The sequence below is a fragment of the Takifugu flavidus genome, chromosome 14, assembly GCF_003711565.1.
Source record: "Takifugu flavidus isolate HTHZ2018 chromosome 14, ASM371156v2, whole genome shotgun sequence".
NCBI lineage: Eukaryota > Metazoa > Chordata > Actinopteri > Tetraodontiformes > Tetraodontidae > Takifugu > Takifugu flavidus.
Window position 1 is genome coordinate 4914364 of NC_079533.1, and position 18397 is coordinate 4932760.

General features: G+C 42.7%; 1 protein-coding gene across 1 annotated transcript; it reads right to left on the reverse strand.

The window, feature by feature from the left end:
* Positions 1-1852: 1852 nt before the first annotated feature.
* rad50 (RAD50 homolog, double strand break repair protein) lies at positions 1853-15545 on the reverse strand. Its single transcript, XM_057055521.1, has 28 exons — positions 15439-15545; positions 14799-14933; positions 14614-14697; positions 14322-14473; positions 14060-14245; positions 13757-13961; positions 13417-13545; positions 12328-12493; positions 12158-12216; positions 11877-12011; positions 11030-11236; positions 10739-10921; positions 10435-10592; positions 10183-10358; positions 9868-10105; positions 9280-9469; positions 8950-9076; positions 8373-8566; positions 8185-8295; positions 7959-8051; positions 7775-7888; positions 7514-7641; positions 7331-7432; positions 7133-7255; positions 2747-2832; positions 2520-2662; positions 2312-2445; positions 1853-2241 (listed from the first exon to the last, which is right to left on the reverse strand). The coding sequence occupies exons 2-28, from the start codon at positions 14925-14927 to the stop codon at positions 2055-2057; spliced, it is 3939 nt and encodes a 1312-aa protein (XP_056911501.1). The 5' UTR covers positions 14928-14933; positions 15439-15545; the 3' UTR covers positions 1853-2054.
* Between the last annotated feature and the right edge of the window lie 2852 nt (positions 15546-18397).

The following is an 18397-nucleotide window of genomic DNA, read 5'->3' on the forward strand; positions in this document are numbered from 1 at the left end:
GTGCCTGCGTCGGCCTTCCGCGTATGCGCACCCTAACCCGTTAAAGAAAAGACTTTCATTTAGACCTGAGCTTGTGACTGTTCCAAATGGTAATAAAAAGCACTGTTGAACAGGAGAGATTGTCTTCATTTAGTAGTGAAGGAGACGCGGGCGCGCGCACGCACGCAGGGGTTCTGTGAAAAAAAGAGGGTTCGGGACTGCCCGTGAAGGCTGAGAGCTTCGCAGAATCATTAAAGTTTGAAGAATCATTTTAACATCTAAACGTTGCTTTTTCTGTACATGCATAAATGATTCAATGCTGCTGTTGTCTGGGTACCCCGATTCGATCCACTGCTGGTTCAAGTAAATCAGCCGTTGAGATTTATTCGTCAGAACCACTTCGGTACAGTTTTAATTTGAAATGTGTCATTTATTACTATATTAATATTATTAATACTTAAGACGAATACAAGCTTTTCAATACTTCATTTTCTTCCCAGAAAATGAGCTGCATAATTATAAGGTCATAGAGGAGGCAAACGAAAAAGCCACAGCATAGAGCCCAAACGTATTACGTAAGTTTTATTTTGAATATTCTTTGTTTTGTTGGATTGAAATATTATATTTGATTACACATAATATTAATAAAATAAAACAATAACCACAAACAGAAGTAAATGCTCTTCCAATTTATTTTCCTGTAAACACATTTTCACTGCTCAATGATTTAATATAATAAATATGTAACTAGAAATACATAATAGCATTTAGCTCTTAAATACAATGCTATTTAAATAAATAAGCAGGTTTTTTACAGTACGATGCAATGCATTGTGCCTATTCTTGACCTGGTTAAGATTTTAACCACATGAACATCAATCAGTTGGAGAAAATGAATCCACTTTATATGTTAAATGCCACTAAATCAAATAAAATAATACTCTTGCCATCACTGTAAAAATAGTTGCCAGTGAGCCATTATGTTTACTGATGAAAGTTATGGTGCCGAATACAGGTGGCGACGTTTTTCAGAAGAACAGACAAAGGTTTGGTCATGTTTGAGGGTCTCACGTGCTCCAGAACCAGGCTGCAGTTCACCTGCAGAAGAAAAATGCTCACAATGGCTGTGCCTACTGACGGATGTCGGGTGGAAGGTTGCCTGAAAATCCTTACTTTTTGATGACTGAGGTGCTCCTTCAAGTTCTTTGTGATCTTCTCCCCCTCATTCTTCCCATTCACCACCAATTTGGTAAAGTTATTGTACTGCAGGACGTCTTGGACTTTGCAAAAAAAAGCATCCTGAACATGAAAAAAACAGCATCAGTCAGACACAAAGGCTGCTGTTGCCATTTGTGGGTGGTCAGAGGGCATGGAGCCAATGAGTGATCAAAAGCAAACTTCTCACCCCACAGTTGGAATTGTCCACATCTTCCACATAAATATCCTGAAAAAGAACCAATTCAGCTTTCTCTGTTTGATGGACCTGAGGAGGTTGACAGGTTGGTGACTCTTACCTGGGTGGTGAGGTTCCCAGTGATTTTGTCAATCCAGAGCAACACCGTATTGAGGTTGTGATTCTGAATAGCGAAGGTAGCACCCAGCTGCAGTACCACAGCCACCAGGAGTGTTGGGACCAAAGTCTTCAGGACCAAAGTCATGTCTGGAGCCGATTCAGCAACGCTTTCAGCTTGATGAGCGAGCTCAGACATTTATACGCCACCTTTGCTGTGTTCCCCCACCCACTCATTACAAAAGAAACCCAACGAGGATGCAGATAAGATGAGCTTGATTAAAGCTGTGGTCAGGGAGAAAATTCTCTGAACCGAATCGACAGTTTGGTTCCCCTTCAGGTGGGAAAAAAAGAAAACTCAGCCACATTTGCAGCAGATTTATTGAGAGAACATCAGGAATGAAGACAATGACTCTGAGACATTGTTTTAATCATAACGAACCACAAGGATTGTGGCTGCGCTCCCCCTCCAGTTCCAGTTTTTGAACATTACTCTGAAGACCAACCTTAACGTCTGTGCAGGCCATTTTAAAACCACTCTGCAATCCTCTACATGAGATTATGTCTAGTGAAGGTACGCTGATAGGGAGGAGATGCTGCACTTTGTGATCTCAGAGTTCTGGTCTTGGTTCTTACGGATGCGATAGAAGTGCTCGATGTAGCTGGAGCGACCCAGCAGCTCCACAAAATCCTCGTCGTGAGTGATGACCAGGAGCTGGAAGTTCCGCTGTCGAGAGCGACTCTTGATGATTCTGGAAGAGTGTCAGGTTCAGACGCAATAAGATCTAAGAAATGTGAAAAGCCCTATGGGTCTGGACTCACTCTACAAGTGCATGCGCCAGGGACTCAATATTGTCCCTATCCAGGTTGGTGGTGGGCTCATCCAGGGCCAGAATTCCACAGTTGAGACAGAAGGTTTCAGCCAGTGCCAGACGGATGATCAGGGAGGCCAACACCTGCACGTACACGTAAAGATTCAAAAACATGCTTTGGCGTCGGACATGACGCCCCAGAAACCACCGAATAGTACCTTTTGTCCAGCGCTGCAGCGCCCCCTCATGTCCAGAGCAGTGTCGCCCTTCACCATGACCACTCTGTAGTTGTAAACCCGACGCTTCACGCCAGCAGATGAGCTATCATCCACATCAGACCTGATCTCGATGTACTGGATATCTGGAGGGAGGTGGCAAGAGCGATCGGTAAGACTCAGCCAGAGAAGCTGCACCTGTATCATTCAAACTTTGAAGGCAAGTGAACCTTGACCCCTGTACGTGCTGCGCCACAGGTCTCTAACGATCTTGTTGATCTCATCCATCTTCATACTGTGAAATTTCATGATGGTTCTAAAGAAAAGCAGATAAAGAAAGCTAAAAAAAAGTGTGATTTTTAATAATTTCAACACACAAATGTGTCATATATGGCCATTTCATATATGATGGAATGTCTCTACTAATGGAGCTACGTCCTTGGTGCTGATATCAATAAGCAACAATCCAAAACTGCTGAATTCTGCAGCAGATTTTAAACCAGTTGTTTCCGACACAATTAATTAACTCCTCCTTACCATCTTAATTATCATATTCCTCGTGTGACTGGTCGAGGTGGGGGAGTGGCAGCAATCTATCACTCCAAGTTATTAATTAATCCTAGACCCAAACACAGCTCCAGTTCATTTGAAAGCCTGACTCTTGGCATCACCCATCTGAACCAGAGGACAGAAAAGCCACTTTTGTTTGTAGTTGTATATCGGCCCCCTGCTGGGCCACATTCAGAGTTCCTATCTGAGTTCTCTGACCTCTTATCTGACTTGGTCCTTAGAACAGATAAAGCCATTATTGTTGGAGACTTTAACATCCATGTAGACGTAAATGACAGCTTTAGAAATGGCTTCATTTAATTTCATTCATTCATTTCCTTCAACTGATAAATCAACTCATAGCTTCAACCACACCCTTGATCTAGTTCTGACTTATGGTGTTGAGGTAGAACATGTGTCAGTGTTCCCTCAGAACCCACTCCTGTCAGATCATTCTTTGATCACTTTTACATTTATGATTAAGGATTCTTCTATGTTCAGAACACAGTCTTACTATGGCAGATGTCTTTCAGATAATGCTGTTACTAAGTTTAAGGAAGTGATCCCTGTGCTGATCCCAGGACCACTGTGTGCTTCTCCAGAGATCAATCATTATAATCTTAGCCCTGCTGAGGTCGACTCTGTTGCTGAAGGTGCAGCAGACTCATTGAAAATCATGCTTGATTCTGTTGCCCCCCTGAAAAAGAAAATAGTAAATCAGAGGAGGAGTGCCCCCTGGTATAATTCACACAGTAGGACCCTCAAGCAGAAAGTGCAAAGACTAGGAAGGAAGTCGCATTCTTGTAAAATAGACAGCTACCATTTAGCCGGGAAAGACTCTCTGGCAGTTTACAAAAAGGCCCTCCGTAAGGCTAGAACAGCTTATTTCTCTTCTTTAATTGAAGAAAAACAGAATAACCCCAGATTTCTTTTTAGCACTGTGGCAAAATTGACCAGGAATCACAGTGTTTCAGATCCACGTATCCACGAGAAGGAGAGGAGAGAGGAGGGAGAAGGAGAAGGAGAAGGAGAAGGAGAGGGGCGAGGAGAAGAGAAGAGAAGAGAAGAGAAGAGAAGAGAAGAGAAGAGAAGAGAAGAGAAGAGAAGAGAAGAGAAGAGAGAAGAGAAGAGAAGAGAAGAAGAGAAGAGAAGAAGAGAAGAGAAGGAGAAGGAGAAGGAGAAGGAGAAGGAGAAGGAGAAGGAGAAGGAGAAGAGACATAAAGTCTTGGATGTCTTCAAATTTCCTTGTCCTTAACTCAGGAAAAACTGAGGTCATGGTGTTTGGTCCTCTCAGGGATAGATCACTCTTATTGCCATTAATTCTGTAGTTGCAGTTACTATCCTAGACAGACAAATTATCATACTTAGAGGGTTGTCTAATTATTAGTTATGCTGCTATAGGCCGAGGCTGCCGGGGTCCAGAAACATGATCACCTGACAGGCCTTTGTCACCCCACTGGGTCATGGCTGCCTCTCCTCTCTCCTCCGAGTAGATCATTGATGATGTTGTTTCCCGTATAGTTTCTCTGCTTCTCCCCCTCACGTATCCATCAACAGGTCGAGCTGCCTTTATAGCTGTATGCTGGCCTGCCGACCTCTGAAACTGCTGACCCACTCTTATACCAGCAGCTTGTACTATTAATGTATATCTTTGATTTCTGCCTGTTCTACCAACCTGTCCTCCCCCTTCTCCTCTCTCTCTACCCAGCCGGCCATCAGTCCCCCTACATGAGCCTGGTCCTGCTCAAGGTTTCTTCCTGTTAAAGGGGAGTTTTTCCTTGCCACTGTTGCTTGTCAGGGGTTAGCCCCTGGGATTCCTGAAAACACCTTGAAACAATTCTGATTGTAAAAGACACTGTATAAATAATGATTGATTGATTGATTGATTGATTTTTCCTTGCCACTGTCGCTTGTTTGGGGTCAGGCCCTGGGATTCTGCAAAGTGCCTAGAAACAATTCTGATTGTAACAGATGCTATATAAATAAAGATTGATTGATTGATCATATGTGATGCTGCTTTATGCTCCTATTTATGTTTGAATTTATTATACTGGGCAGGATACTTGCCCCATACCAGTGACGGCCATGGAAAAGCACTAGACTGGCAAACTACTGACAAACATGAAAGAATGAACATGTCTCTGACTGACATCAGCCCAACTTCTGGATCCAACCAGCGACCCCAGACAATTGACAGATACTTGAAAGACACTGGACAGACACTTGACAGATACGGGACAGACACTGGACAGACACTAGACTGACACTGGACAGACACTAGACTGACACTGGACAGACACTTGACAAATACTGGACAGACACTTAACAAATACCGGACAGACACCAGACAGACACTGGACAGATACTGGACAGATACTTGACCAGGCGTGGGCAAACTAAGGCCCGGGGGCCACACGCGGCCCGTTAAACGTTTTAATCTGGCCCGCCAAACTTGAAAAATTAAATGAATAAACCTTGTTAATGTTATATTTTCACTGCAATTCTGGTGTTTTCCCACTAGAAAAAAGACAGTCAGGAGGAGAGTGATCGTGATATCCTGAAGGATAACAGAACTTTCAGTGCTTTAAAATAGAAATGGTTATTAATTTTTTTTAAAAAGGCACATTTTATTCATTTGATTTTAAGTGTTTTAAGACTCATTCCACAGTCAGATATTTTGTTGTAATGCTTCTCTTCATTTTCATTTGAAATTAAAGCACATGTTTTCTCCATATCCCAAGATGTGTATTTTTTCTCCAATGAGGTGAGGTTACCAAAGCACTCCATCCATCCATCTGCTCCTGGTCCGGCCCCTTTGTCAAATGTTAGAACCCATTGTGGCCCACGAATCAAAATGTTTGCCCACCCCTGTACTTGACAGATACTGGACAGACACTAGACTGACACTGGACAGATACTGGACAGACACTGGACAGACACTGGACAGATACGGAACAGACATTGGACAGACACTAGACTGACACTGGACAGATACCGGACAGACACCAGACAGACACTGGACAGACACTGAACAGACACTGGACAGATACTGAACAGACACTAGACTGACATTGGACAGATACTAGACTGATACTGGACAGATACTGGACAGACACTGGAAAGACACTGGACACACACTGGAAAGACACTTGACAAATACTGGACAGATACTGGACAGACACTGGACAGGCACTAGACTGACACTGGACAGATACTGGACAGATACTGGACAGACACTTGACAGACACTAGACTGACATTGGACAGATACTAGATTGATATTGGACAGACATTTGACAGATACCGGACATACACCGGACAGATACTGGAGAGACACTAGACTGACACTTGACAGATACTGGACAGACACTGGATAGACAGGATCTTTTCCCAGTGAAACACTAGTGAAGCTCCAGTTTTTCATTAACTAAGTGTGGCAGCTCACACCCTTGTGAGAATGTGCACATTCAGACAGAAAGTGTGACCTGGATACTAAAGCTCTTCTGAAAGTCTTTGATCTTGATAGCAGCAAACCGATGCTAACATATGATGCTAACCCATGTATGGTTAGGCATGCTCCTGCTCCCCTCTGAGATGCTATCAGACACAGTCTAATCTTAATTCATCACAGAAGAACGCAATGAAGAGAGAGCTTGAATTCTCGGGCAGAGTTGGATTAATCAGTCAATCTGTTGTGTTACTGAAGATTTCCGACTTGCTGCCATACTGCAGTGATGTCAATGATAGTGGCAGAGTTCTTGGAACACACATGCGTAAGCTGATTATGATCTGAGGGGGAACATATCGGTAACTACTTATCTGAGTGGATGTTAGACATTTACTGTAAGGTAAAAAAAAACCGGTTCAATTACAAAATAGATCCAACTTTCTGAGTAACAGCCTGAATAACTGATTAGGAGGAAGAGAAAGGGATGTTTCAAAGCAGAAAAACATATCAAATGTTCAAAAGATGCATTAAAACACTGAGCAGGTAGTGAGCAGGACAATAGGCACTTTAGTTTCTACTCACCAAGCATTTGGGATTGTTTATGTAAATGGAACACTCACTGATCCAGGGCCTTGTAGTAGAGATCCAGGTCTTTAATGACCAGCTCTGTGGTTCTCAGTGTTATCATCTTGTTTTTGTAGCGCTCGTCGGCCTTTTCGTACTGATCTTCTCGTAGTTCTTTTCTGCAGAGAAAGAAATGAAAGGATTTCAGCGTATGAACAGAAAATCTGATCACCTTTTAAACGAACATCTCTCACCTGTAATGCAGTATCTCCTCCTCAAAGCCTTTCTGGCGACCAAGTGCAATGCTGCGGTTCTTCTTCAAGTCCTCCAACTTATTTTCTGCCTCACGGCGCTCTCTGGACAGACATGGGAGAGCGCAGAGGTGAATGTGGGCCCCCACAGAGAGCCTCTGTGCAGCCCAGTTCAAAAGGTCTTACTGGCGGAGCTGCAGGACCTGCATGTTCCCCATGTCCTTGAGAAGGACATCTCGTTTGGAGATCACCTCCTTCAATTCCTCAACGCGTTTCCTCAATGTTAAGTTGTCCTGCAACCAACGCTCCTGGACCTAATCAATATAAATCATAGCGAGGTCATCTCCTTGGTAACCAGGTGAGTTGTAGGACACGCCGGAGTGCATGCATGCACACACACCCACAGCCTTTAAACACTCACACAGACACAGATCCAGAGCGCCGTACCTTCTGAGTGTCGATATCCTGGCGGATGGTTCCCATCTCTTTGCTGATCTTCTCTTTGTGTTTCTCAGCCTCATGCAGTTGACTGTCGGTTCCTTGAAGCTCAAATTCTTTGTGCTGCAAAGACCAAACGGTGAATAAATTCCTCAAACAACTGAAAAGAAACAAGACTACAGCAAACGCGTACCTCTTTGTACTCGTCTCTGCCCTCTTTGACATATTTGCTGATTTCTCCTTCCAAGGCAGAGAGGAACTTTGCTCTCTCCTTTATGGCATTAATCTGACCAAGTTTAAAACACAAAAAACATGACAACACATTCTGGAAAACCGGTCCTAACATGCAGGCACAGACAGGAATTACTGAAATACTCAGACATTTTGATTTAAAAATTGGCATTCAGTGCATCTCTCACCTTCTCCTGCCCCTCTTCCTGCCTCTGCCTCTTATGATCTAGCAGCTCCTGTTTCTCCTGTTGCAGCTTTTCCAGAGCAACAGACAAGGGAGACAACTGTTCTTTAGCTTCCTGAAAGGGACAGAAAACATTGACTGGAACACACCTGAACAACAACAGTTCAGAGAAACCTCTAAAAGAACACAGACCCTGATGTCCCGGGTTAGGGACTGGATTTCAGTGGTGAACTCCACGCACTGCTCTTCCAGCTGCTGACATTTCTGCATATCGCTGCTCAACTGGAGTTTCTCCTCTCTTGTTCCATTTACAGCACTTTTCAGCACCTGAATCTGATCCTGCTGGTCCTGGATTAGCTTGCGTTTCAGCTCCATTTTGCTGGAGGCTGACAGACAAAAAACAAAGAAAAGGTTCAGAGATTGCATTAAATGTCACCACATATTCCACTAGTGACAGAAAACCTGAAGGCTGTTGATGACTGTAACAGAATACAGAGATCGATGGTTGCTAAATGCAAGTTGGGCCATGTCCTGTAGATGTGTCATCGCAACTCCAATCTGTAGCTCTAATTCCACACAACATACAAATGGAGGTGGCTGCAGATCATTATTGAGATCTTAACTCATAAAAGAGGTAGAAAACAGCAGAACATCAGGGTTGAGTGGACAGCGTGGGATTACTGAAATCAATCTCTATGCAATGATGCACGATGTGCAACTCTAAAAAAAGTAAAATTCCCAACCATTAGGCAGGATCATGGCCACTCACTGGTGTCTAGCTTGTGCTGAATCTCCTGCTTCTCCTGACTGACTTGCTGTATGGTTCTGCTTAGGTCTACCCCCTGCAGTCTGGCAGCATGCTGGGCAATTTTCCTCTCAACCTCTTTAAGATCCATCTGGGAAAGGAAAAGCAGCAGGATGAAGAAAGTTGGGACAATCGCAGATATGGTTTCATGTAATATATACCGCTGTAGTGCATTGATAAAATAATGGAACTTTACAAGGATTTCTAAAAAAAAAAAAAAGAAGGCATGTGAATGTGTATAGCATGATGGAAAGAGACAAGCTGTCAAAGAAAAAAGACAGCACAATTGGCTACCAGGTATCGGTTCATGAGTGAGATGTCTTGCAGGCAGGCCTTGGCCGTTTCCTCTTCTGACATCAGGGTACGGAGCAAAGTCTCTTGCTCCTCTATATCACCATTCAGCTTCTCAATTTCTCTGTTTACGGTCTGCAAGCGGTTTCTCAACTCTGGCAACTCCTTTTCCTGGAGGTGCACAATCGTCAGCCTGGACAGAATACAAAAGGATCAAAACATTTATTATATACAGCATTTGGTTAGTCTAAATACAGATTTTCAGACACCAGGATGCTCTTGGATAATGAAAAGATTCAAACGTTAATTTTCTAGGAATATAGCCCCATCTACTGGCCTATGCACCCTAAAACCTCCACTCTCTTTAAGGGAAAAACAGCTTTCTGAGGGAAAAAATAATAAAACAACAGAGTTAATCTTCTCCTACTGCTTTGTGTTATTGTGTTAATGCTTGGCTGACCCCATCAGAGTAAAACTCAACCTCTATTCTGGTGGACAAGTCAACACTTTGAATCATGGATGAGGTTTTCTTACCTTCACATATCCCTAAATCAATTCCTCCAACAATGAACGTGAAATCATACAGCGTACCTGACAGGTCGTAGTGCGACCATGTCATCTCTCTTCCTCTCCTTCTTCTTTAAGTCCTGCTCGGTGTTTCTCAGTTTGTCCGGCACCAGCCGCAGTTTGGACTGCATGTCACTGATGACTTCCTGCAGCTCTGACTCTGCGGGGAATGTCCGCTGACACACAGGACAGCAGGGCTCCCTCTCTTCTGTCAGCTGGCTGATGAACTGGGTGTAAACGGCGGTTGCTCCAGCCAGCATGGCTATAAAATTCCAGGTAGAGGGAGCTCAAAATTATCAAGATTAAAACCAGAAGTAAGTTCCTTTTCAGGAAACTCACCTCTTTGTTTGGAGACCTTCTCTAGATCTTCCTGCAGTTTACTCAAGTCTTGCTCCAGGTCCTGACTTCCACACACGTTGAAGAATGTCTCTTCATCATTGACCAACTGCTGCTCCTTCTTCCGTAACTCAGCAGCAATGTGGTTTTTGTTTTGCTCACTGGAAGCCAGGTCCTTACTAAAAGTTCCAGCATGACGTCAATTTATTCATATTTCTATTCATCAGAGATAGGATGAAAACAAGTCTTACTAACTTGAGTTTGGCAAGTCTGTCCCTGGTGTTAGTGATCTCTTTAGACTTGGAGTAGATCCAGTCCTCCAACTCTATCTTATTAGGAAAGTGGCCCAGCAGGGATACCAGATCCTCGCTGTGCCGAGATTTGATCTTCCGTATGTGATCCTCCTTCTCCATCTGGCAAATTGAAAGAGGAGAGTTGAAATGAGTGGCAACATTTAAGACAGCAGGACAACATAATGATGAATGAGAAGAGTATAGAATGAGTGAGGAGGCTCAAAACAAACAAGGTAAAAAAGCAGCAGATAATGGAAAAGAATCACCTTCTCCCGGTTCAGCATGTCCATCTGCGTTCGTGCTGTCGTGTGGGTGTTTAGCATCTCCATCTCCTTATCGAGCCGTCTCTGTGAATGGTCAAGGTCGGTCTTCTCTCTCTGGAGCTCCCCCACTTCATTCTTTAATTCCTCAATATTTGAGCTCTGAATGGTGCTGTGCAGCTCTCGCTCCTAAAGAGAAGAACAAATGAAGAGGTGCAGTCAGACCGCATGGGACTGAATAAATGGTGTATCCTACATCTATGATCACAGCACCACACTGTTGGGGTGTGTACTCACCACTTTGGCCAGTTCACTCTCCAGTTCTTGAAGTCGGCTTGATGAACCCTCCAGCCTTTGCAATTGTGCTCTGATGTCCCTTAGTTCTTGCTGCTTCTTTCCCTGCAGGTCTCTCTTTAACTCCACAGTTCTCTCCAGGCCAGTCTTCTTGTCCCTCATATCATCGATGGACTGCTGCTTCCGCTGCTCCTTCTCCTGCAGCTCAGCCTGATGATAAAACCATGGGTTAGGGGAACCACAAGATTACAGTTGTTATTAGGGATGTAACGGTATCAGTAACATCGTGATATCCCCATAATAAAAATTCCTTGATACCACAGCGAACATGCAGACGTATGAAAAGAAAGAGCTCTATGCAAAAACAATCAATGTCACAGTCGCAGGGGAGTGTCAGAATAACATTAGAACTACAAAGACCCTGACCCTTTGCACTCCTCCCTGGACACCTTGTAAAAATTGGAGAGCTGTGAGACAACATATGGCAACATGGAGCTGGAGGAAAACAGGACAATGTGCAAACACTACGAGGTCGACATTTCACGCATTATTTACTTGAAAACTTAAAACACTAGACGCTTCTGTTTAAGTAGTTCTGTATTTAATAAAAAGGGTTTTTCAATGTCTCTGTTTTTTTAATGCTTGAACAGTGGTATAAGAATCATACTGTAGAGCTTTGTACATTATCATTGTTGACATGCCTTACAATACGGCAATAAATATCATACCATGGGTTGGTTATCGCACCGTTGAGGTATTTTAACATTGTGAGGGAGTATTAAGAGAGTTTAAGCCCTGGTTAATAGGGCTTCAACTTAAAATGAATGCCGACCTGAGGGTTTTGGCTTACCATAACCTGACTGACTGTCTCCTTCTCCTGCTCCAGCCGCTCTGTGACGTGACGGTGAAAGCTGTCAAGCTGCAGATCTGAGAAGGGTGGTCGGTCATAACCCTCCAGTCCCAGGTAAGAAGATAAAGAGCGAACCTAAAAACAGATTTACTGTAACTTATTTTCAATGCAAACCACTTCAATGTGTCACTGTCAGGCTCTCCTGTTCTGGTGTTGCCTGTTTGGGGATCGAGCACATGTGCAGCATTGACCTGGGTTTATACAGTAGCTTGGTCTCTCACCTGTGTGTCACGGGTCATAATGTTGTCCATGTGGCGGTCAGCTTCAAGTCGTAGACGACCTGGAAAAAAAGGATGTGACTTTAGCCCTCTACTTCCATCTTCTCCTTTTTCAGTGACATGTTCTTTATGAAGACATTTTCCAAACTTTCAAGTAACTACAGTATTTGCACCTTGTTCCACCAGCAGATCTGCCTTTACTCTGTTGAGTCTCTGACACTCCCGTCCAGCTTTTTCCAGCTCCTTTTGGTTGTCTGCCAGCCGTCGTTCTTTCTGCTTCACTGTCCTCTGGTGATTTTGGTAAACATCCTGCAGTTGCTCATCAGAACCCTGGAAGACCTGTCATGTAAGCAGCCCAGTGCATTAGTCACTCCTTCCCTCCATCAGGGAGAATTCTTAGGCCATTCTCTGCTGGGTGGTTTTTGTGGTAATATTCACCGTTTATGCCCTGGTCATATTGACTGTTATTTGAGCAAGATGAAAAACTACATAAAACCTGTGGCATTAAAACAGAAGTGAAGGTCAGCAAAAGGAAGCAGGTGAGTTAACAGAGCAGCACAAATGTATCAAAAAATGTCAGAGACAACCTTGCCATTCCAGAACACCAACAACTTCATAAACCACCGGCATCAACTCCATTATTTATTAAGTGCAATGAGATTTCATAAAGTGTGGTGTCCAGGATATTATAGCAGGAGAGAAATAGGGGCACTGCTTTATCTGAGTCTCATCACTGTGTCACACTTTAACACTTCATTTTCTGTTTACTGTATTTTTGATAAGGCGCACCGTGTTAAAAGGTGCAGTCTCAGTTACGGGTGCTATTTCTGTATTTAACACATCATAAGGCGCACCGGATTATAGGGCGTAGGCATGGTAAAACATACCGGTACGCTAGCCTAAAATATGCATGCTAGAGTGTATTTAGCAATGTACTCACGTACATCATCTTCTGTATCTGAAATGAACGAAATTAATCCAAGATGGCTTTTGCGTAAGCAATTACAGATTTTGGAACTTGGTGCACACCTTATAATGTGCCCCGTCCATTTTGGAGAAAATTTAAGACTTTTAAGTGTGCCTTATGGTCGTGAAAATACAGTAAATTCATTCTTATGTATCTGGTAATTCTTGGGTCCGTTTTTCATTTTAGCCGCTCAAATGCAGCGAAGACTCACTTTCTTTTACCATCAATGACAAAACATTTCCATTTTTTTTAAACTGCTGCTCATAAAGATATACAATTCCCTGTATTTTATTACCTGCTCCATAGTTTCCTCCAGCTCCTTGTTGTCCTGCTCCATCTGTTTCTTCCTGCTTTCTAAAGCCTTGATATCATTGTCCAGCTTCATCACTTTTCCCAGTTTTGTGTCAATATCTGTCAGTTGATTCTGAAAATGATCACACATTAAAATAACACCAAACACTCAAAGAAGATACAATTAATTTTTCTGCTCATCAGTGATGAGGATCATGTTGCATCTGCGTGCCATTCACCAGAGTTAGTAGTTAACTTATTTCACAATGCTGCATCTTATTGCATCTAAAAGTGATGCATTTGACAAGAATGTCTAGGTACGAAGAGAATGCTCATTATCAAACCTCCAGTGGTGTGATCCGGTCCTCAATCTGCTGGACGCTGTCTCTAGAGGCCATCAGCTGGGCCTCTTTGGTAGCAACTGTTTCTCTGATCTGCTGGGCTTTCTCCTTGTTCTGCTTGAGGTAGCGCAGCTCCATCTGACACTCCTTGACTGTCTGAGTCTGCTTAAGACGCAGCTGACGCATCGTTTCCAGGGCTTTGATGTACCTGGGACAAACACAGATTCGAGAAGTCACCCCTGGAGTTCTGAATGAAACATGGAGCTCATAATTGATGCTGGGGAGTTTGTGATCTTCTGAATTTACTTAGTGGCAGCAAAGATGGCGTCAAACTTTTCTTTGAGTGCTTTGCCTTCACTGAGTGGCCAGTTGGATTCCTCTTGATGACAAAAGATGACATGATTCAACACAGGCTTCGACACCCCCAGTGAAGAAATCATCTCCCGGTCCATATCGCCACACTTTGATGATAGGCTCACCTTTTCACCATCTCTATATAAAAAGAATAAAGGTCAATTCAAAATGCACTAAAAAAACAGATTAAATCATTCCAGAAACTGATGCTTACTTTATTCTGGTAATAACCTGCTCTAAGCTCTTGAAAGAGTAGTTCTTGGCTTTCTGAGTGCAGGACATGGAGCGCTGGATGGTCACTTTTTCACCGTTGACGTCGGAGAACAAAAGTCGGATCTGTGCTCGTACATCAGTCTCGTGGGCATCCTGGAATTGACAGTGAGTTTAAATTATTTTAAGAAAGATTTAAGAATACTCACTGGAGCAGAGATAAAATAAAAGTTAAGACTGCGGTATACACATTCCCATATGCTGATGAGGCCATGCTCGAAGGGATGTTAACTCACCTTTGGGTCATGTACAAAAGCACCTCCTTTAGATCCAGGGGGAAGCTCTCCCGATGTTGCGTATCTAAGGCACTCAATAATAGTCTAAAAAGAGAAGGGTTTCATGTAATACAAAATATTGTCAGTTTTATTCTTTCCCTGGCAAATTCCTGACATGCAAGCTCCTAAAAAATCGTGTTCCCTACTGTTTTCCCGGCTCCGTTGGGTCCAACCAGCACAGTCAGAGGAGAAAAGAAAGAGATGACTTGTATGTCTTTATCCTCAATTCCAAAGCTTCTCACCCCTAAAATGCTCATCTTGTCTATCCTCGACATTTTGTTCTGTAAGCCAGACACATATGGGGGGAGAATCAAAGACAGGCAAAGCTGGAACATTTACTGTAAAATCACTTTTTCCTTCAACAAGGAATTATTGTAACCATTTGTACCGTTTGCAGAGTCTATGCGTCATATGTACATACAACAGCTATATAATCGACACCAATTATCAAGAAGTGCTCGAGTAAGAGTGTGTGCACATTCACTTCAAACGATTCAATATTGGGTAATGATAACAGTTCACGAGTTTACTATTCAAAGAACACGTCATTAGATTTGGAGCAAGTATGTGTGACTATGTATGTATGCATGTATGTATGTATGTATGTTTGTGTGTAGTTAGCAAGCTTGATGGTTGTTGTCAAATGTGGAGGCTAACGCTAGCTAGCCACTTTCAACGTAGCTACACAGCAGGATACTGTTGGTTGTTCTCGCTGCAGCCCAACAAAAGCATCTCATCTCAGTGTCCGTGGATAGTGTCAGAATTAGAGTCAGAGTCCCAACTCACCACTGACTTTTCAGCGATCGTATGAAAACTGGACTTTTTCGCGCTGCTGGATGAGCAACGTGACGTAGCACAGCGTAACGTCTGAGTTCCGGGTGTGACCACATAGAATAAGACCACATAGAAGAGCAACTTATTTTCTCGAGACAATAGTTTTAATGTATATCTTTGTCAAGACAGTTATCGGTAAATATGTGATCGACAGTTTCTTTAAAGTCTTTTATAAAATCAGCAGACAATTAATCAGCAGTACACATTTGCCTCCTATTATTTAATCTCTTTGAGCAAAGGTCACTTGTATCTCAAACATAAACAAACAAAATGATAATTACACAAACAAGTATAAGGGATTAACGTGAGTGGCTTACTTTTAAAAAAACAAAACACAAGCTAAATATTTATTGTCGAGTTAAACCTATACAAACCGGTTTTCATTTGGAAAAAAAAACAGAAAACTGGAAATCTTAGTAGATGACTTAAATCACCATCAAAATGTGTGTTAAATGATGCAATGCAATCAATTATCCTTCCAATCACAAGTACCATCATTCAAGCACTTCACTAGACTAATTTGATTCTTAAATTTAGATATGTTGTGCGAACCACAAGAAGACACAAGAGGGCAGTATTGCCCTCTAAATGTCTTCCTTTCCCTATGCTGTTGGTGGAGTTGTAACCTTTTACGTTTCCTTGTAGTCACATGTATAAAACACACTTAAGCCTGTAAAGCTAAATTGTAAAAGCCTAGTTGGGGATTCAGTTACATGGTTAAGATAAAATGTCAGATTAAAAAAAAATCACCTCTTTTCTTCTTTACCGCTCCAATGGCACTCAAGACATACTGTATTTTAAAACATATAAGAAGGGCATAAGAATCTTAGAGCAATTGTGTGATGTTTTTGAAAGATGGAACAAGGATAAATCTTACTGGCATAAAGTGGCGTAAGTGATTGTAAGCCCGTGTTTGTGGTTTGAAGGGCAGGCTGTGGTTGTCTGCGTGGTCATTGCAGAATTGGTTTCCCCAAATACATCACATCCCCTCCAAACAGCTTCTGTCTGACTCAGCCTGTGAATTACACACATGCTCCCATGAACTGTCTTTGGCTTTCAGTCCCCTGATTCAGTCTGTTATCAGCTCACTGACTCATCAGCCTCGCTCTGTCCTGCTCATGGCCCTCCTATTTTGATTCTGTCCTGACATGAAAATGCCACGACCTTGTAAGTTCACAACTGTACGCGACACATATTTAAGATAAATAGAAATATGTTGACAGGTGAACATCACCAAGAAAAAGACAAGTGGCTCATAAATAGCAGATTTCAGGTTTTTCCTTTTTCAACAATCATAACTAAAATGTCAGCATAATAATAATAGATTTAGGACACTAGAAGGCCTGTTGCCATGGCAGTTTTCTGCTCGCAGGGTCTTCCAAGGCAACACAGTCACAACCGAATGAAGAACCGGTGCAAATACTTGACAGGCCTGTTCAAATAAGAGGCAAAGGTAAGTGGATCTGGAGATGGTCAAAAAATGAAAGAGCTTTTTATACTTAATACATAAATGAGATGTTGTGGACTGACTATCAGCACTCTGCTGCGGAGCTCGAACTGTCAGGTATCCCTCACTCCATGTCCTCTGAAATCGCTCCAAAAAATTAGTTAGCTTTCTTTTTAATTCCTGTAATTGTCATTAAGAGAGATCATGCTTGGTTCTTGGAGAAATAGGTGAGGGAGGGAGGGCGAGAGTAGAAAGGGCGGGAGAGAAAGATGGGTAGATGAGAGGGAGAGAGAGGGAAGGGAAGGGGAGAGGGAGAGAGAGAGAGGGGAGAGATGGAGGAGATACAGAGAAAGGGAGAGAGAGAGGGGGTGATATGAAAGAACGGGACAAGGTTACTGCTTTGTGTCAGAGTTCATCCGCTGATTTCTTACATGTACAAGTTTTAATTCCACATTTCTGAGCACAGCTGCATGGATGTGTGACTCCATCATGCTACAGGACAACACGGCTGACACACCTTTAATGAAATAAATAACGTCTGTCTGACGTCATGCCTGTCAAAAATCATGCGCTCAAACCAGCTTATGGATCTGAGTGAAATTGTCATGTTCTTGGGCTGCAGAAGTGGAAAATATTCCTCCTTCTTTGTTTTCCCAGTGTTTGTGTGGTGCCGGCTCCTCCAGCTCCTCACTTGAAGATTTTATCAAAATGGCTTTGCTTTCAGGTTCTCTGTTGTTCATATCATAGCTGATGGGCTTTAGTCTAAATAAATGGATAAAATATTATCATTCATATTATAAAATGAATGGTAGTATCAAATGTACAAGCTGAATCGTGAAGAATTGCTTCTAATAACAGTGAATGTTGCTAATTTTGATACCTAAAATCTAATAATCCGACATCTGTCACAATCACAGTGTAAACCCAGCTGTTCCAGTCCAGTCAGATTGTCATAAACCACATATCAACATCTGAGTCTTGGAGTTTGTTTTTTAGAATTTACCGGTACTGGGGAACAATCAGAAATGGCCCATAGTTTGGACACCCCCAGCTCTGATAGTTCATCCTCTGAGAATATCCAAAGCATTATTTGTATTTCAAGGATAATTTTTCCATCACAATAGTTAAATCACAAAGTTAAATCCAGATGGAATTTTTTTTCCTGGATAAGTACCCCCACTCCCCTTCCCCAGTGTGTGCCTGGGTGAGTCTCTACTGCCAGTGACTGTTCTTAGGACTGGTGTGGACCGGGAAGAACAACACAAGGCCCAAGCAGTTCCTCAGGCTTCAGTTGAGTGCTTAATTTATCCAGAGGGAGCTCCTGATCCAGTCAACCAGCACATCCTTCTCTCCATTCTCTCTGGCCTAAGTATCACTGACAGGGCACTGTCCTGGTTTGACTCTTACCTCTCTGGGCGTTTATTCAGGGTGTCTTGGTCAAGCCAGCTTTCGGCCCCTCACCAG

What these genes read in the sequence shown, in the direction of transcription:
- rad50 (XM_057055521.1), bottom strand. Translation starts at nt 14,927, where the DNA reads ATGTCGAGGATAGACAAGATGAGCATTTTAGGGGTGAGAAGCTTTGGA. An exon ending in AGATCTGCTGGTGGAACAAG is followed by an intron (nt 12,217 to 12,327) that starts GTGCAAATACTG and finishes CTTTTTTTCCAG; the next exon opens with GTCGTCTACGACTTGAAGCT. An exon ending in CCCTAACCCGGGACATCAGG is followed by an intron (nt 8,296 to 8,372) that starts GTCTGTGTTCTT and finishes TGTCCCTTTCAG; the next exon opens with GAAGCTAAAGAACAGTTGTC.